This window comes from Bos indicus x Bos taurus, chromosome 2, assembly GCF_003369695.1.
Source record: "Bos indicus x Bos taurus breed Angus x Brahman F1 hybrid chromosome 2, Bos_hybrid_MaternalHap_v2.0, whole genome shotgun sequence".
NCBI lineage: Eukaryota > Metazoa > Chordata > Mammalia > Artiodactyla > Bovidae > Bos > Bos indicus x Bos taurus.
The window spans coordinates 131228756-131250084 of record NC_040077.1 but is presented as its reverse complement, the minus strand read 5'-3'; the positions used below and the strand labels follow the sequence as shown (position 1 = coordinate 131250084).

The 21329-nt window shown below is 37.9% G+C and overlaps 1 protein-coding gene across 3 annotated transcripts in view; it reads right to left on the bottom strand.

Annotated features, from left to right (window-relative positions):
* Positions 1–21329, bottom strand: part of EIF4G3 (eukaryotic translation initiation factor 4 gamma 3) — a 301001-nt gene that overhangs the window by 225610 nt on the left and 54062 nt on the right. For all 3 annotated transcript variants that reach the window (XM_027521372.1, XM_027521381.1, XM_027521391.1), the window contains exon 3: positions 18210–18338. In XM_027521372.1, the coding sequence (XP_027377173.1) occupies positions 18210–18338 (129 nt within the window). The remainder of the gene's footprint in view (positions 1–18209; positions 18339–21329) is intronic.

The following is a 21329-nucleotide window of genomic DNA, read 5'->3' as shown; positions in this document are numbered from 1 at the left end:
TTTCGGTGCTTTATCACAGTTCAATTGTTGGGCTGTGCTCAAGGCCTCTTCAACACATACTCCAAGAGAGAGGTTATTCATTTCTGAATGGAAGCTCTTTTCAGCAACAGAAATGTGGCTGCTAGAAAATTAAAAAGCCTGTATTTTAAATGTTATCTAACAAAAATACTGCTTTTACTTAATTGTGGCTTTTGGACTTTTTTAAATGAATGTTTTAGGCAACTCAACCATTCATTAAGTCATAATATGTGTTTTATTCTGCATTAGGACCATCCAATTACTCTTATTCTTTGTTACCTCAAAAATAGATATTTAATGAGTGTTACGCCACACACTCTGGGGTGCACTTTAATGTCACCCATCACCCATTTCAACGCAGCTGTATTTGTCAGGCCACTCTTTCTTCAGTCCAACTCTAGAAATATTTACAATAAACATAATTTTAAAATGAAACAATTTTGACAAGTAAACTGATTTAAAATACTGTAAAATGAAACATTTGATACAAAAATGAACCTTAACATCTCATATTACATTACTTTAAATACCAGAGATACAGTATTTCTTTGTACCTAACTACCACGACTCTATATAAAAGCTTATTTGTGGATTATATTCTAATAATATACAGACCAGAAAATGAGATTGCCTGCTCAGAAAAGGTAATAAATCCTGTATCAATATGGTACTGAACTGGTTTTTTAAAAATCTAAATCCCTGCCACAATATCTATAAAAGACTTTCTGGCTTCAGAATTCAATCTTAACTCATGGTAACAGTACTACTGAGAAAAGACTCACAGACCCTTCCTCAATATAAGCCTTCCTCAGAACAAGCTCTCAAAGCATGTTACTTGGTTCTTTTATAGTTAAGCTTGTACCTGTAAAATAAACCTCTACTGAATTACACGAAACAGTCAACAGTACTAGTGAGAAAAAGGCTCCTCTGTTTATCCAAATAAAGCACCGCAAACAGCCACTAAGTTACACTTTTAGAAAATTTCGTTTAGAGCCATTTCCATCCCCAAAGAGGCATTCCATTCCTTACATTCAGCCATTGTATATGGGGAAATAAAAGTCTTACTGTTTTAAAAAATTTGAAAAACACTGTACTGCAGCTTTAAATCCACAAATATTTGATATGTTGAAGCCAAAACAACCTGCTCTTCCTCTGCTTGTATCAGAAGGGTCAATTATTCCAGGGGCCCCCAACCTCCAAGATCTATAATGTCAGATAATCTGAGCTGCAGCTGATGTAATATTAATAGAAACACAGGGTGCAATATGCACGGTAAGTGTGACTTGCTTGAAGCACTGAGAAGATTTCCCCCACCCCAACACTAGTTCGTGAAAACACTGTCTTCCATGAGACTGGTCCCTGGTACCAAAAAGGTCGAGGACTACTGAATTATGCCTCTCAGACAGAATTTGATTTTATCATCAAAATTAAATGGTATATATTATCAATGTGGTAAAAACTATTTCAGTACAGACTGTAATGCAGAATATATTATCTATAAAAAGTTAACAGTCCCCTGTAGATACTAGATAGAAATAACTTCTCCATCACCAAAGCCACTGTCCTTAAGTTGAGAAATTCATTATGTTTGTATGTCGTCTAAAATATGAGGATGCTTTCTGCTACTTTCACTGAAAAGCACTTCCAGCAAAGAAGACCTACAAGTCTCATTTAGGCTCCGGGTAGTCCCTGTTCCACAACTCTGTTCTCAACATTAGAATCACTTGGGCCTCATCCCAAGCAATTAAGAGAATCTCTGGGGAATGGGTCTCAGGAATGAGAAGACTCTAGAGGCAGCAAGGATTGAGAACCACTATCTCTTTTTTATTTCTAAGCAGTGACATGTGCAGCAGAAAAGTACTGTACTAAGTTCACCACCACTTCTATATTCTTTACACTTACTTCAACATTTAAATTCTATGATTTTTTTGCATCTCATAAAACAATGACGGACTCATATAACAGGATGGCTTTCACAATACACCTTGATCTCACACACTGTGTTCCCACAACAACAACTATACTATTCAAACCTTAGCTCTTCCCTACATGGCATAATAAAAACCAGTTCTCTGCCCAATCCCAGTCCCAGTTTCCCCAAGGCTATTGGGTTAATGTACTGATCTGCCTATGGAGAATTCAACGCCTGGTTCACTGAATTCCTAGATACTAAAAGTACTTCATAACTTGTGCACTGATGGTTCTCTGCTTCCAAAGTTAACAACAACAACAAAAGTTGTTTCATGTTGCTTTTTTAAAATCATATCATACTGTATCATAAAAACAATGTTATAAGTGGTGGTTGTAGTCTCAAAATTATTCATGAAAGCCTCAGTTCAGATCAGTTCAGTCGCTCAGTCATGTACAACTCTTTGCGACCAAAGCCTAGTACGCATAAAACGAACCTGAATACTATGATGAATTATGAGAAAGTTAGGAATAATGGATGTGAGAGTTGGACTATAAGCAAAGCTGAGCACCAAAGAATTGATGCTTTTGAACTGTGGAGCTGGAGAAGAGTCTTGAGAGTCCCTTGGACTGCAAAGAGATCCAACCAGTCCAGCCTAAAGGAAATCAGCCCTGAATATTCATTGGAAGGACTGATGCTGAAGCTCAAACTCCAACTTTGGCCACCTGATGCGAAGAGCTGACTCATTTGAAAAGACCCTGATGCCGGGGAAGATTGAAGGCAGGAGGAGAAGGGGACGACAGAGGATGAGATGGTTGGATGGCATCACCAACTCAATGGACATGAGTTTGAGTAAACTCCGGGAGTTGGTGATGGCAGGGAGGCCTGGTGAGCTGCAGTCCATGGGGTCACAGAATCGGACACAACTGAGCAAATGAACTGAACTAGGAATAATGTCAAGAGATGTGGGCTCAATTCTTTACAAACAGAGCTGTTAGGGAACTGTTGCACAGAAACCACCCCTTGGCCAGGCCCACTTGCCTGAGCTGTCTTACAACAGGCGGTCCTGACAAGGAATATGGTGCTGCCTTTGAAAATTCACTGGGAGAATTCACAAAAGGTTTAAAAGAGGGAGGAGATGGCCAACTTTCCAGAGTCCTTCTCACTGTAATCCATCTTGGGTGGGAGATACACGCATCACCAGGAAGGACCCTAATTCAGACTATGGGCCAATCAAGATGATTGGCCAGAGACAACCCAGAAACTAACCCCATTACCATAAATGGGGTGAGCCACATGGCAGAGCAGCTCTCCAGGGCTCCCTTACCCTGCTGCTTTCTGCGCTGGTGCCCTTTTCCAATAAAGCCTTTTGCTTTCGGCACGTGTGTCTCCTCAGACAATTCGTTTCCGAGCGCTAAACAAGAGCCCACTTTTGGACCCTGGAAGAGGTCCCTCTTCCTGCACAATGCTAGGAGGCAAATCATTTCACTTTTCACAGTCAACATCCCCAATCTACAAAATAGAGATAATCGTATCTAACCATAGGCTTACTGAAATGGTAAAATAAACATAGTGGAGTAACTGAGAAATGCTCTAACCTGTAAGGTAATCTATCATTAAGACATTAATGACATTAAGACAATCTATCATTAATCTATCCTTAAATACATAATCTGATAAGAGGAATACACAACAAATACTAGTTTACACAGTTATAATTCAAGTTACATGAGAAAGGAACAGCTTTTAGTTAAAATTATTTCTAAATCTTTCCAGCAGTCAAGGTCCTCCTACACTCACTGTCCCTTATCTACAAGAGTTGCTATTTTTTAGGAGAATCTGTCCATCTGATTCCTACCGCATTACATCTACTTTTAGAATGTGTTACAGGAATAGCTTCTAGTACGAGATTGTCTCTTTTCAAAGACCCTCTCAGGATGGCCATTTTTCAAGAAACCTATATTCTTTAAGGTCTTTTGGAGCAATTCAAACTAAGCCAAACACAAAGGTTTGACGAAGGATGCCTTTTGTATGCATCCAGCTTTTTGATAACTTTCATCTTTATAAGCTGTACAAAGTTTTGTAATACCCTTTTCTAATATACACTTGAACAGTGTTTTTCCTCCTTTGGTTTCATACTTTTTAATTTCATTGCTGCTGAATTGAAGAAGCAATCGCTCAAAATCAAAGAGGAGATGGTAGAATAATGTCTTCTAGGTCCTTGATCCTTATTTTCTTTGCCTGTTGGCCAGCCTCCAGTCCCTTTGCTACTTCCCTCCCTTCTTAAATGTTGCCAAAGGGTTATGTAAATAAGCCAGCTGGCTTCTGAGTCATCACTTCTGTATTCAACTTCTCTAACTCCTAAAGTGAACCCTGATACACTCTTTGAACCCTTAACAGTCCTTGGAATTTTTCAGCGTCTTTTTTAACAGGGCAGCTGGACTTTCAGTGATTTTTCTCACTCCTACAGGGTTTTTATTGGCAGCTGTTGGTCACATACTAATAACCATTTCCATCGTTCTTTCCAATATGCCTGTCCTTGTGATAACTCAATACATTTTTCTCTAGACTTGCTACTGTTTTCTAAAAGGAGAAAACCTCCATATGTGTAAAATTTTTAAAGTTAAAAAGAAAAGCAATAGTTAGCCTACACTGCATTTAGTGTAAAGAAGTAACTGCTGACTTGGTGATGGTTTTTTGGATACGTCATCAAAGACACAGACAACAAGAGAAATAAACGAGTAAATCAGATTTCCTCAAATTTAGAAACTTTTGTGCAAAGGACACTAACAACAGAGTGAAAAGGCAACTGATGAGAGAAAATAGTGCAAATCATATATCTGATAAGGAACTGAGATCCAGCGTGACTCCCCTACACAAAAATCCAACTAAAAAATGGGCAAAGGATTCGGACGTTTTCTCCAGAGAATATAAACCAATGGTAAGTAAATGAAAAGGTGCTCAGCATCACTAATCACTAACAGCATGTAAATGTTTTACACACACATACTCATGAATTTTCTTTCTGACACAATAATCAAGTTTGCTATCATCAAAAAGAGCGTATTCTGAACGACAGCAGACATGAGTTGGCCATTTAAAGGACAGTCAACTACTCCATACAAAACTCTTGACTCCTGGTATGAAGACAAAGCAGTGTGGCCAAGTATAGATACTGCTCACAATCAACAATAGGAGACGTAAGCTACGTATGAAAATAGAACCTACAATCCTTAAATTACAGCATAACAGCTGTGAAATAAAGTCTTTTTTTTTAATGGCAAGACAGGAGAAACTTAAACAAAAATATCTTCTCTGCCCTATGGCCTCCTCTCCCCCTCTCTGTGCACTGTATACCTGCATTATACATCACCAAACCTCCCCCATCAGCAGGAATACCAGCTCAGCCATAAACAGCAACATTCTCTTAACATCAACAAGACAACTCCTTAAGAGACAGCATTCCCTGATGATTTTGTAAGGGGTCAATGATGATATGAATTATTTAAACTGTCAGTGAAAGGTCATTTGATGTACAGCCCTGTCTCAAAAAAACATATATAACCGTGCCTTGACTTCCTGGTGGCCTGGTGGTTCAGTTGGTAAAGAGTCTGCCTGCAATGTGGGAGACCCAGGTTCGCTCCCTGGGTGGGGAAGATCCCCTGGAGAAGGAAATGGCAACCTACTCCAGTATTCTTCCATGGACAGAGGAACCTGGTAGGCTATAGTCCACGGGGTCACAAAGAGTCGGACACGATTGAGTGACTAACACTTCCACTTTCAATTTGACTTTCACTTGACTCCATGGGTGGAACCATTCTCAGAGCCTTCTCGGATGCTGTTCCTGGGTTATAGTCCTGAAATTTAGCGCAAATAAATTTTTTTATATCTTTCTTAGACTGACTGACTAATTTTTCATCAATATACTTTTCCATTCAAATCACTGAACTTATCAACTTTTCTTATCTTCTAATGTATGCCCTTAAGGCTACATGCTTAAGTAACACTTTACGTACATCACACAAATTCTAACACAAAGTGCTATTTTTCATTCATTTCTAAAGATAATGTTTATATTTTGATTTTATCAAGTCAAAAGTTTTAAATTTCCAAATAACCAAATTTTATTTTTTTCTCCTACATTATGCTTAAGATTATGAAAGATACAAAATTATGTTTTAAATAAATAATTCTAGCCAACCCCTCGTCTAATTGAATTATATTCTAACTAAAATAAATTATAATTCTGATAAGGTTTTTTAAAAACAGCAATTATGCTCTGTAAAGTTTCAAATTAAACATAATTTACATTTTGTTTTTCTTTTGTTATTAAGCTCTAAATTCTACAGAAGTATATTTAGAAAATAATATAAATATGATTGGAATTTAACATTTCTCTCTGTAACCTAGCATATCATTAGATTTTATAAATTCTCCTTAAGATGCAGAAAAATGGCAGTCTTAATAGAATGAGAAAAAATGTAAATTAAATATTTATAAATTTATTACTTCAATCAAATTATCCATAGCCTTTTTAATAGTTCAGCTAACTTGAATCGGTAAAACACCCTCTCTATATTTTTAAGGCTTGATAATTATGATACTGAAACCACTGATACCCTCAATTATTTTTACCCTGGTTTTTTGTATACAAAATTTATTTTTCATACATATAATCAAAATATATATTTATATACACACACATTCTTGAGCTAATAGACATTTATATAAAAACAAGTTTACTATCTGTGTCATATATCTGTATCAGGGATTGGCAAAAAATGACCCTTAGCATTTGTTTTTGTAGGGGCACCTATGAAAAGGTTTTTTCACCTATTTAAAGGACCGAAAAAGAAGAAAAACCAGCAGCAGCAGCAAAACATAATCTGACTCCAAAATATTTATTATCTGGTCTTTCCAGTTCGCTAATGTATCATGGGCTGGCAAATTTATCCCTGTTGAGGTCCGGATAGAAAATATTTTAGGTTTTGTAAGGCATACAATCTCTGGCAACTATTCAACTCTGCAACTGCAGCACAAAAGCAGAATTCACAAATAAAATTAGTATGGATGTATTTTTGTAAAACTTCACTTACCAAAACCATGACAGATTTGGCCCTTGGGTCATAGTCTGCCAACCCTTAACCTATACGATTACTAACTAACCTATACGATTACTAACTAACCTGTCCATTTCTCTGAGATTTCAATCTCCCACACTGCCGAATTTGACCACTTCCATTTTTTAAAATTTGTTTTATATATATTCTAAACCAATTAATTATCTAAGAGTTTATAATATTACATCATCTAGAAACTACTTATTGTTGGAATTATTTCTCACCCATACAGCTTTTTGCTTTAAACTGTATGTTGATTTCTAAAGGTTGCTTATACCTACCAGCATTTTCCTTTAAATGCTTTCCTGCTTTTGTTTTTAATCTTTTTGTGTCATGTTCAAATGCATATTCCTAGATTCCAGTTTTTGACAAATTGAGTGAATATTTAATAAAGGAATTTAATGTCATTATTATTAGTCAAACATGATATTTTATAACATTTACTTTGTTTCTTTTTATTTTTTTATTTATTTTTTGGCTGGACTGGATTTTGGGGGCTGCACAGGCTTCTCTCCAGCTATGGTGAATGGGGGCTACTCCAGTTGTATGTAGTCAGCGGGCTTCTCACTGCAGTGGCTTCTCTCGTTGCAAACACAGGCTCTAGGGCGCCCAGGTTTCAGCAGTTGTGGCTCCTGGGCTCTAGAGCACAGGCTAAGGAATTGTGGTGTAAGGGCTTAGCTGCTCCGCAGCATGTGGGATCTTCCCAGATCAGGGATCGAACCCATGTTTCTTGCATCAGCAGGCGGATTCTTTACAACCGAGTGACCAGGGAAGCCCCGTACTTCCTTTGTAATATCTCCTTTCCTCCTTTTTGTTAAATTTGTGGATTTACGGCCCCATGTTATTCGTTATTACTAAGGTAACTAGACGTCCTTTTGGGCTCTCCAGGTGGCACAGTGGTGAAGAATCCACCTGCCAATTGAGACACAGGAGATGAGAGTTCAATCCCTGGGTTGGGAAGACGTTCCCCGCAGGAGGAAATGGCAAACCACTCCAGTATTCTTGCCTAGGAAATCCCATGGACAGGGGAGGCCCAGTGGACTGTAGCCCATCGGGTAACAAAGAGTCAGATACGACTGAGCACACACACATATATCCTTTTACCATTTATTTGTAAATACCTTTACTTACCTGCTGTCTTTCAGCTCTAATCTAGGCTGTAAGTAGGAGGGTGCTTTGACCTCCTGTCAGGACGGCTCCAGACACCAGCTCCATTCAGATCTCGAGTCTCTGAAAGCCACTTAGAGATCCAGCAGCAACCATGCACACATACCTCACCATTACAGCACTGGCCTCACCTCTCACCAATCGAACTGCTACTGACCAACGTGCAGTGAAACGTCCTTCTCACAAGTCTGAGCAACAGTTTCCTAAAGAACTTCTCTAAGCTCCTAGGTTCTCACACCACCACTATCTCTCCTCTTTCATTCCCTCGGCTCTTAAGAATGTTAGGTGCTTCTTACAGTTACTAATCTCTGGACTACTTCAGTGTCCCTCTGAGAATCAATCAGCTAGTTTAACAAATTCATGTATTAAGTCCCCCTGTATTTGAACTGGATAGAATGATTTCTTTTTTTCTGACAATACTTTAACTGCTGCTAACTGCTTTAACTGCTAAGCTAACTAGACAATCGTGTTCTCAACCATACTAAATAGGCAGGTCAAAATTCTGGAACTGAACTGTGAAAGATGAGCAATTTTAATGGTGATGAAGACTAATAAAATCTAAAGTAGTAAACAGAGGCTTGAATAATACAATGCAGTACCTGAAAATGAAGTATCACTGACAGGGAACTGAAAAACAGATTTATTTTGCAATGAAATACAACAAAATATTGGCAACATAACTTTTTCTACATATCACCTACTTAAGTATCTATGGAACGAAGTATTTGGCAGACAGTAAAAAGACCATACGAGAGCAGAAGAATTCAGATGGCTTGAGAGTTTATCATTCCTTAGAGAGGAAAAAAATGAGAATTCATTAACCAATGAAAAATGTAAAATCAGATCTAGCTCTTCCTGTTAATTATAAGCATCACTGGAAATTTTGGGGGAAACAGAACAGTAAATAAATATATGCATTAAGGAAAAAAGGTTGCTGGTTTGGTATTATAAATTACAACATTTTATCCTAGTAACAATTAATGTATAATCTGCATTGTTTATAGTTAACTGACACTACTTGTTTTAAATATACCTTAAACTCTCCTTAACTCTTCTTTGAAAAATTGATAATTACCATGAAGTCACATGATATGTGTGCTGCCTGCTTTTCACTGAGTCACTGATATCCAGTGACTGATATCCAGTGACTCACTGATTGAGTCACTGATATCCAAGATTCTCAGTTCTATAAAGATTCTAGCTTTTTTCTTTTGGTCATGCTGTGAGGTTTGCTGGACTCTCAGGTCCCTGACCGGAGAAGGCAATGGCACCCCACTCCAGTACTCTTGCCTGGAAAATCCCATGGATGGGGGAGCCTGGTGGGCTGCAGTCCATGGGGTCGCTAGGAGTCAGACATGACTTCACTTTCACTTTTCACTTTCATGGTTTGGAGAAGGAAATGGCAACCCACTCCAGCGTTCTTGCCTGGAGAATCCCAGGGACGGGGGAGCCTGGCGGGCTGCCGTCTATGGGGTTGCACAGAGTTGGACACGACTGAAGCGACTTAGCAGCAGCAGCAGCAGGTCCCTGACCGGGGACTGAACCTGAGCCCTACGCAGTGAAAGTGAAACTGCTGGACCAGCAGGGGACTGCCAAGAGCCTACCTTTCTTATATTTCAAGTAAACGTTCTCATCTGATTGCAGAGTAATCATGAGAAACACTGCGCTGGAGGAAGCACAAGCTGGAATCAAGATTGCTGGGAGAAATATCAATAACCTCAGATATGCAGATGACCCCACCCTTACGGCAGAAAGCGAAGAGGAAATAAAAAGCCTCTTGATGAAAGTGAAAGAGGAGAGTGAAAAAGTTGGCTTAAAGCTCAACATTCAGAAAACTAAGATCATGGTATCCAGTCCCATCACTTCATGGCAAATAGATGGGGAAACAGTGGAAACATTGTCAGACTTTATTTTTGGGGGCTCCAAAATCACTGCAGGTGGTGATTACAGCCATGAAATTAAAAGACACTTACTCCTTGGAAGGAAAGTTATGACCAACCTAGATAGCATATTAAAAAGCAGAGACATTACTTTGCCAACAAACGTCCATCTAGAAAAGGCTATAGTTTCTCCAGTGGTCATGTATGGATGTGAAAGTTGGACTATAAAGAAAGCTGAGCACCGAAGAATTGATGCTTTTGAACTGTGGTGTTGGAGAAGACTCTTGAGAGTCCCTTGGACTGCAAGGAGATCCAACCAGTCCATCCTAAAGCAGACCAGTCGTGGGTGTTCACTGGAAGGACTGATGTTGAAGCTGAAACTCCAATACTTTCGCCACCTGATGCAAATAGCTGACTCACTGGAAAAGACCCTGATGCTGGGAAAGATTGAGGGCAGGAGGAGAAGGGGACCACAGAGGATGAGATGGTTGGATGGCATCACCGACTCGACGGACATGGGTTTGGGTGGACTCCAGGAGTTAGTGATGGACAGGGAGGCCTAGCGTGCTGAGGTTCATGGGGTCGCAAAGAGTTGGACACAACTGAGCAACTGAACTGAACTGAACTGAAAAATAAATAAAGTCTGTTATAGTTGTTCAGGCACGTCTGACTCTCTGCGATCACATGGACTGTACCCTGTCAAGCTCCTCTGGCCACTGGATTTTCCAGGCAAGAATACTGACGTGGGTTGCCATTCCTTATTCCAGGGGATCTTCCCAACCTAGGGATCAAACCTGTATCTCCTGCTTGGCAGGCGGATTCTTTACCTGAGAAATCTTCTCCCACTTTCATGCAAATTAACCCTCCCCAATTAATCTGGTTAAGAACATATGCTTACGTGACAGATTAAACTTGGAACAATATTCTACATGTCTATGGTAACTACCCCTCTGCTGACCTTTCTCCCAATAGTCCTATCAGCCTGCTTCTCCCACAGCTCTCTCAATTACATAAATGGTGCTATGAATGAAGGTGCCTCCCTCCCTTACCTGCAAAAAAATTCATACATTGAAGCCCTAATCCCCTAGGAGTGTGATGGTATTTGGAGAAGTGGCCTGCAGGAGACAATCAGATTTAGATGAAGTCATGGGGCCCCTCATGATGGGAGCAGTGTCTTTGTAAGAGATACCAGAGAGCTTGCTCTTCTCCTCTCGCCGCCATGTGAGGAGGCAAGGTGGCCTTCTGCAATCCAAGTAGGAGGTTCCCATCAGGACCCAAAAGTCAGCCAGTACCTTGACCTTGGACTTCCTAGCATCCAAAAACGTGAGAAATGTCTGTTGTTCAAGCCACCAAGTCGATGGTATTTTGTTTCAAGAGCATGAGCTAATTAACCAAGACAAATGGAAAATAAATTTTTGCAGGAAAAATCACAAGCACTCTGAACTGAATAGTCAGAATACTCCATTTCCTGATTCTCTTTAAAACTATTCTATTTGCTATCCCCCGATTTACTGGCACATGCTAATTTCTATAGGTGAACTGAAGTTGCAATTTTCAAAACCATAAAAAACTTTAAAATGTCACAGCTATGTAAAAAATCAGATCGGTGGCACACAAGTGAGTTTCTCTTCTTAAACTAAGGGAAGTAAGTGAAGTAACAAGGTAAATCTACAAAGAAAACTCCTGAATTAGTTTAGTGGCAGCGAGAGAAATCAAGAAGTGCCTCCCAGAATGTGTCCAGAGAAAGTGACTCCTTAAACGTGAAAGAGATAAAATCCTAAACCTTTTTCCCTTCACAAAATTGAGATGAAAATAAACATCATCAACAAAAAACTGAGCCTACAACAAAGACGATGAAAGGAATGCTTGTAAAATCACTCAGTTCATCCTCATTGGTTCTTACAAAATTCATCAATTTTCTAAAGCAGTGCTGAATTAATGTAGAACTCACTTTTAAAACTTTTACTCTTTATACTTAGATATTTCAAAATACAGATTTTAGTCTTTTCTCTAGTTACATGGAACATAAAGAAAAGCATAATCAAACAAACCCGTAGGCATGGGAAGCTATTAAGATTGCATAAAGGATGAAATTTAGAAAACAGCTGGTAAAGTCCTACTTTATAAATATGGTTCCAACTGCTTTTATTAATGAAGAAAAAAGACAAAAGAGTTAAAATTTTTCATCAAATATGACCACATTAAGATAAATCTCAACAATTAGAGGAAAGAGCTTACCACAATTATGTAGCGTATTTGAGATGAAACCACAGGTATAAATGATTAGATATTTTATAAGACTTTATAACTTACTTTTATACTAATGACACTTATACAGGCATATTAATTTTAAACTATTTAATGACAGTATGTGCTGGTGAATTTTCAGTAAAGTATAAATTTTTAAGTAAGTACATACATTATCAACTAAAAAACAAACAAAAGAAACAGAGGATTTTGGCAACAGAGTCAACTAAATGCAGTCTACACTGCAGTTTCTAGAGCCTGTGCCACAAATGCAGCTTCCAAACGCCACTGATGTCAAAGGCTGCTTTAGATAGCTGTAGTATGCTCCATGGGGGAGAAGGCAAGTATAAAAAACAAGAAATTTTGTTTCACTTTTTTTTTTTTTTAAAGAAAGTCAACATTCATCTATTTCAACAATGAAATGTGAAAAAGATTTTCAAGGCTTCCTCTACTTATCCTTACTTTAAGCAAGGCTGATTGTCAGAGTCATCAAACTCAGAATTTGTCATATTCATGAAAGACATTTTTTTAAAAAATCCGAAAAAACATAAAAACTTGTTTGCAGTAAATAAAATTACTGTTTAGCTTAAAAAGAAAGAAAAAGCAATTTGCAAAGTCTGATACAACTCGTCAGTAAACAACTATGAGGTAATGCTGAGTATTTTTCCTTAGATTCCTGAAAGAAAAAGGAAGTCTAGAAGTTGGATAAAGGAAAATGATTATAGTAACCATAAGTCATTTAATTACATTGTTCTGTTACAATAAAAATAGTATGAATAAAAATAGTAAAGTTAAATTAAGTATCATGATCAATCACTACTCCTCAGTGAAGAAGTCCTTTCTTTGCTCAGTATTTCCAGAGACAATAAAGAATCTAATCAGTGGATCACATACCATCACCATCTCAGTCCACCATATAGCATGATCAAGTTGGTCTCTCAAAAAAGAGAGGAACCAAATGAAATTTCTAGGAACAGGAGGTGGGAAACATGTACCACTCCACTTCTCTTCATTATTCTGAGCATGTCTTCTCAGTGATTACTGTGAGCATAGCTTAAGAACTTAGACAGTGACACCAAGAAAAGGACTAGTCATTGAACCTGATAATCAGTGCCAGTTTGGGCTCCTGACTTTGTAATTTAGCTCCATTATGTGAAAATTAACCAAGTCAAAACAAATGTATACCAACAATCAATCAACAAGTATGAAACATTTTTGTTTTGCTGAACTAATTTTAAGATATTCAACTATCAAACTTCTGATCTTTTTTAAAAGACACAAAGTGAAACAGAACGCAAATCTGCCTAATTTTAATTCTAAAATATAGAACTCAAATTTTTTCACATTAACAACTGGGTACTCTGAAGCAGTTTCCCGAAAGCATGGAGACTGTAAAGGGAATTCAGATCTCATTTAATATAAGCCTCCTATTTACAAAGAGGAAAACTAAGCATTAACAGGAACTTCCAATAGTTGAACTCTGAAATAGTACTGTCAAGGCTGGGACAACCGTCTAACACAGGGCTCCTGACTCCCAGGAGAATGCATTTCTTTACTAACTCTGAAATCTGCCTCAGAAGATACTGTTAAATCCCAACATTATTCCCACAGTAAGGACATTCTCAGTTTAGAGACTGTTCAAGTACTGCAATTTCAAGGTGACGGAAAAGAATCCACACCTAAAAAGACTGTGTCTGATAATTTTCCACAGTTGGACAATTTCTTTTGAACTATAATAGTTCTCTAATAGTCAATAATTATATATATAATAATTATATAATAATCTCTAATATATTATTATAGATATATTAGATAGAATATCTAATCAGATATATATTACAGTCCCTATAGATATCTATCTATATATGGATATATCGATAGATAGATACATAGATATCTCTATATATCTATGTATCTATATATGTATCTAATTAGATATATTATCTAATATATATTCTATATTATTACATAATAATCTCTAATAGTCAAAAGTTTCTGATTTTCATTAAACGAAATCTGAGGGAACAGGACGAGAAAGATTTAGAAGTCACATAACAAAGGAAAGTGCACATAAAGTTTTAAAACCAGGTAAATGCACAAGTGTATGTACTTGCACACACACATATACAATGCTATCCTGAAAAAAAGAAGCAGGTTAAATATGCCGTCACTAACAATGGAATGAAGAGACTGGGAGCAATTTTCTACCATGTCCCTCCTTTTATGTTTCAAAGGTATGAAATTCCCTTTTCTTCAGCTTAGCTGCTTTCACTCAAAGCATGATCAACTGATTCAGACCAAACATTGAGTCACAGACAGAGGCTGCTACTTGGGACAAAAAGACCCGACTCACAGAAGAACGGGAGACTGTCACTTCTGACAGGGCATGTGGTTAAAGAAGCTTCTTTAATCTTTTCTGCAGTTGATTTGAGATCGAACATTAATAGTTTTGTGTATAAGAATAAACCACACTATTTCCAACAGAAAATGACCAAGCCTGGCCTGTACTTTTACCCTGGAAGGGATAAGCAAAGACCTGGAAAGACATCTCAAACTCCTAGAGAGAGCTTCTAAATTTCACACTAATACCAGAACGGTAGCCAAATTAGGTGAGTTAAGACACACGTGCATGCACACATGCACGCGCGCGTGGGCGCACACACACACACACACATCCTTTAAAGAATCAAGTTGGAAATGCACAAAAATACCAAGTGTCACTTATTGAAAGCAGACATGTGTACTCTTCTGACGCAAGATTTTATATAATCTTGGTAAAAACCCTCTTGAAGAGCAGCAGAATTCTAATTCTCCCCTATATAGCAATGAAGAAACCAAGTTCTAGAGATACTGAACAATTTACCCAACATCATATAACCAGAAACTGACAGATCAAGTCCCAGAACCTAGAGTCTATTTGACTCTAAGCCTGTAAAAATTTTCCCACTATTTTGAAGGTTTTACTTTCCATCATGATCCACAAACATGTTAACTATTAAAACCTAAGGAGACTGAGTTTCCCACAAAACACCCCAATTTTCCAGGTATGTCAATTTAGAAAGATTTCCTCAACTCTATAAGCAGACATTAAGACATTGTTAGGAGACAAATAAATCCATTATAAGGCTGGCTGCCCTGTCTGAAAGGTGCGTATAAAAGCGGGTAGTGAATGAGATGCGATGTACTGGGTTCATCCATCAAATCAGGAAGAATGATGATAACAAAATAGACCACAAAGGAAAAGCAAGGTAACATCTGGTGACCCTTCTTCTTGGGATTTACGAACTCTGACTTCTAAAAGCAACTAATAAAATGGCATATAGAAACGCACTGGTAGGCTCGACAACTGAGACCACTGCTAGATCATCCTTCCTTAAATGCAAACTATGCATCTGCAAGCCACCCTCTTTCAGAACACTTAAGCACTTTGGGCAAACTGCTGAGGTCAAGTCACAACTGGGAACAGTAAGAATTTGAAATGGAAAACTAAGCTATTCTGCTTACATGCCAGTTACTGACTGCTTGCCTTTCAGCTCAAAATTCAACTTGTTTGCCAGGACAGTGAAAATGGATCTGGCACAATATAAACATTTCTCAGTCAAGGACACGGTAAAGACACTGCAAGAGGGAAGGGTTTTGCTTCCCACTCCTCCCAGGATGCAGCAGCCAGCAGTGCCCAGTGGCTGACAGCTACCCTGGGTACCCGCTCAGGCTGCTTTGCAGCAGAGTGCCTCCACTAAGAAACTGCCCTGTGCAGAGTTTCCCCTCAGTGCCTTAGAAGGCAGAATTCTGGCACATTCCAGAGAGCAGATTTCTAGTAAGTTCCACTGATGCAGTACCACAACTTCTCTACCATTCAGAGAACCACATCATGTGGATCTCAGTCCAAGGTGGGGGGGAGGGGAGGTGGAGAGCAGTCTCCTACCTAGCACTAGCATGAAAAAAGAGAGGCGCATGGTTACAAAGGCCTTTTTTTTCAGATTTTGGAGAGAACATAAATTACATTTGAGTGTGAGACACCTCAACGGACCTTCAAAGTGATCTGGGAGGTTTCCAACTTTGATTGAGGAAAAGAAACAAAGGAGCCTCTGCAGTAAGTTCAGGCTGCAACGTAAACTCCTCTACCACATCTGAAGTGTCCGTGGCAAGCAGAGTTGCTTACGGAGCCTCGATTCATCGAGCTCCACAGCAGCTCTTGGCTAAAGGAACTGGTGCTAGAGACGTAGGCTTTCCTCAACATTCCGTAGACAGCTTTCCAGCACGTTCCACTTGTATGACATTACTGACACCGTGTATTCTCTACTATTAGGTATACCATAGCCATGCACTCTCTGGCAACAGGGTGAAGAAGAATTTTCAAGGGAACTCTAACCTAGCCCCAGGAAAAGCAGCTACTCTATACACTTGTTATTTTTGCATCCTTTAAGGTTCTCTCTCATTACTCCAATCCCCTATTACACTTAATCATCCTTTATATGAAACTTTCCCTACTCAAACTACTACACAGTGTTTCTTTCCTCCTGAGACACATACCAACACACGTATTAATAGCTTGGGTGGCTCTCTTCCATACCATGAAAGCCAACATTGGAAACATCCTGAACGATTTAGAATTCACTTTGACATGCTTTACTTTTAAAGCTCAAAATTAAACAGGAATGATTTAGACTGAGTTTAAGTATAGCAGTAGTGGTAGCAGTTGTGTTAGTCGCTCTGTCATGCCTCTCTGGGACCCCATGGACTACGGCCCACCAGGTTCCTCTCTCCATGGAATTCTTCAGGCAAGAATACTGGAGGAGACAGCCATTGCCTTTCTCCAAGGGATCCTCCCAACCCAGGGATTGAACCCAGGTCTCCTGCATTGCAGGCAGATTCTTTACCATCTGAGCATGAATGGTGCTATTTCAATTATGGTTTGGCATGCTGTACATTCTTTCTCCAAACATTCTATAGTTTAAACTATCGTTCATCAACCCTTAGCTTATAATCGCCAGCCTTTAGCACTATTATTAGTAATTCTCCCTCTTATTATTCAAGCTCTTCAAAGGCATAAAAGATAAAGGCCCAAATTGAAACAAGTTACAAAATTAATTTTCATTATTAAAAGGAATGGTTATAAGCTATAAATATTAATAATCTCAAATAGCATGATTCAAAGTTACTGGCTTGACTATGTCTAAATTCCAATAAGAGATATCTTAATTCTATACCACTGTTAACCACAAGGAAGATCAAATAAACATGTAATGCTGAGTGGATACAAGCTGAAAGAGCTCTTGGGAAAGGGCTTAATATGCAGGGAATCCACAGGGACACATTAAAACAGTGTATCAGTGTCTCCTGTGCCTGGTAACTGGAAATAAACTAAGGAGTTCACTACTCTTTAACAGTTCAACAAAATTTTAAGCCTAGCAATTTTAATAATCTATTTACAAAATCACACCAACAAAAATTACTAAGAGGAAAAGGCATCATATCTTTTACAAAAGTAGAAAATAACCACCAAGAATCCACCAAAAAGTGAGAAGAAGCAAGACGATCAGATTACACACTGAAATGCAAACAAATGCTTTATGGGATTTTTAAAGAACTTTAGAATTATATTCTAATTTCCAAAACAAACAAACAAACCAAAAAAACCTAATTATCACTGACAGTTTATTCTGAATGGCTCCAGAAATGAAATGTGTAAAACTTACTAGCCACCATTATGGGAGGTGTGTCTAAAAAATGTAGTAAGACAACACAGAAATAAGATAAAACTGAAATTTCTCTTCAACTAATGCTGTATGTTTGTTTAAAAGTTTGCTTGAGAAAAATTCGGCTTTTACATGGAAATTTTTTTTAGGAAATCTAGATTTCTCTTACTTGAGAGAGTCCAGGGGACGAGGCATGTCCCGGGGGCGTTGCCGCAAGATTTGGATGCCCCTTGTTTATCTCATGTGCTGAGTAAGGGGAAGGGGTCGGGGGTCCCGGCTGTCTTGCTACTTGTGTTACCTGTGAAGAAATCAGTATTTAGTGAGAGTATTAGTAACTCAGTATTAATAAATATTGCAAAAGTAGCTATTTTTTAAAAATGAAATTCTCTCACAAATTATATTAAAATAAAAATAAAATAAGACTAAAGGCTTAATATTTCAATATTGAAAAAATGAAATTAATATAAAAAAGAGAAATTAATATTTTTATCCACTTGATAAAAGATTCTCAAAGCATACTTAAAACTGAAAATTTTAAAGGAAAAAAATAAACCAAAAAAGCCAGACTAGAAACAACATCCTATAGGATGCCATTTGATATTTTGTAAAAGGAACAAAAAGGAAATATCAATAAATGACTACAAGAGCAAATAATAACCACAAAAAGGGCACAAGGAGATTCTAGGGAGTGACATAACTTGTTTCAGATCATGACTGTATGCAGATTACATATCTCTTTGTACCTGTCAAAACCAATGGAAGTATACATAGAACTGAAATAAGGTGAATTTTACCTTAAATAAATGATACCTCAATAAATCTGACCAAAAAAAGTTACTTATACAGCATAATCGCATTTTTGTTTCTAAAAAAGCACATCTAAATATACATACACATATTTCTATATGTGTATTTATGTGTAAATACATGTGCATATATAAATATATATATATATCAGTTCAGTTCAGTCGCGCAGTCGTGTCCGACTCAGCTTTCTGAGTGACTACTCTGGGATTTCTAAACAACTCTACCTACCAGCTTGCTCAGATATGCAGATGACACCACCCTTATGGCAGAAAGTGAAGAAAAACTAAAGAGCCTCTTGATGAAAGTGAAAGAGGAGAGTGAAAAAGTTGGCTTAAAGCTCAACATTCAGAAAACGAAGATTATGGCATCTGGTCCCATCACTTCATGGGAAATAGATGGGGAAACAGTGGAAACAGTGTCAGACTTTATTTTTCTGGGCTCCAAAATCACTGCAGATGGTGACTGCAGCCATGAAATTAAAAAACGCTTACTCCTTGGAAGGAAAGTTATGACCAACCTAGACAGTATATTGAAAAGCAGAGATATTACTTTGCCAACAAAGGTCAGTCTAGTCCAGGCTATGGTTTTTCCAGTGGTCATGCATGGATGTGAGAGTTGGACTGTGAAGAAAGCTGAGCACCGAAGAATTGATGCTTTTGAACTGTGGTGTTGGAGAAGACTCTTGAGAGTCCCTTGGACTGCAAGGAGATCCAACCAGTCCATTCTGAAGGAGATCAGTCCTGGGTGTTCTTTGGAAGGAATGATGTTGAAGCTGAAACTCCAATACTTTGGCCACCTCATGTGAAGAGTTGACTCACTGGAAAAGACCCTGATGTTGGGAGGGATTGGGGGCAGGAGGAGAAGGGGACGACAGAGGATGAGACGGCTGGATGGCATCACTGACTCGACAGACGTGAGTTTGAGTGAACTCCGGGAGCTGGTGATGGACAGGGAGGCCTGGCATGCTGCAATTCATGGGGTCGCAAAGAGTCGGACACAACTGAGCGACTGAACTGAAATGAATCAACCATTTCTTGGTATACAGAGAGGGACAGTGTGTTTGTGTGCGCATGCACACTGTATTTAAAAGATTATATGCCGAGAAACATTCATTTTTTATGGATATTATAGTTTTGCATTGGCAATAATATGGAAGATCCAGAATTCTCATTCATATGCTCGTGGAAATATAGATTGGTAGAAGTTCTCTGGGAAAGAACTTGGCACTAGCTAGTACCTTTGAGAATAGGTATACCCTATAGGTTACGTCTTATTTTGCTTTTTTCTTGTCTTTTTTCTTGGAGGATAATGGCTTTATAGCACTGTTTGTACAGCACCTGTGCCACATAGCCTAGCTCTTTGTAGGTATACATTTGTGAGAAAACAGGAAAACGTGCACCAAGATACATGTAAAAAATATTCATAGTTGCACTGTTCTTATTACCCAAAACTGGATAACACGAACATTCATTAGCAGGAGAATGAATCAGTAATGAAATATTTTCCCGTATGGAAATCAAACTAAAAACTAGAGCAACATTTCACAATTTGAATGACTCTTATAAATGTTAATGAGTGAAAAAGAACACAGAATACAGAGTATTATTCCAAAAACGTTCCAAAATAAACAAAATTTGACTATATTAATTTAGAAATACATTAATGAATGGCAACACCATAAACAAAAGCAGGAAATTTCTTTTAAGGCATCTATATCAGGAAGAGAAGGAGTAGAGATCAGAAAAGGCCATATCATGTTTTGCTCTTTTAAACCTGGGAGGTGAGACAGTTTTTGCTTTAAAATTATTTGTTAAACTCTACGTTTATGTTTTATGCACTTTCATGCATGCATCATTCTCTTCAATTCCCTAAAAAAGATTAGAAACAAAAACAAGCAAATTACTTAGGACCTAGGTTAAAGTATTAGTTACAGTGGTATTAATTATATTGCTGTTATACAAGAGTAGAAAGAATATAAAAAGAAAATAAAGTAAAACAATATCTCAGGACTTCCCTGGCAGTCCAGTGGTTAAGATCCCTGGAGGGGGAACTAGGATCCCACATGCTGCAGGGTGTGGTCTAAACAAAAAATAAATGAAGGGAAAAAAGAAAGAAAACCTCTAAAATTTTGACTGAGTAAAAATTTCAACTAGCTAGTCAATTTCATTCAAAAGTTTTACCTAAAACCATTTCCTATAAAATCAATGATATTTGTTGTTTACTGAGCAATGTAACTTGAAGAATCTTTTGAAAATGTAAAGCTAAACCATAAAGACCATGGAAACTAAGATTGGTCAGTAAGTATAAAGTTGATAAAATAGAAAGTTGATTTGTTCGGCACTGAATTACCTGATTGGATAAAATATTCCAGCCAATTAAAAGATGTAACACATAAACTACAATTTCAAATCATAGCTATTTAAAAAGTGAAGTTTCCTGAATATAATCATTCTCTGGACCCAAGAGGAATGGAAATACTGTG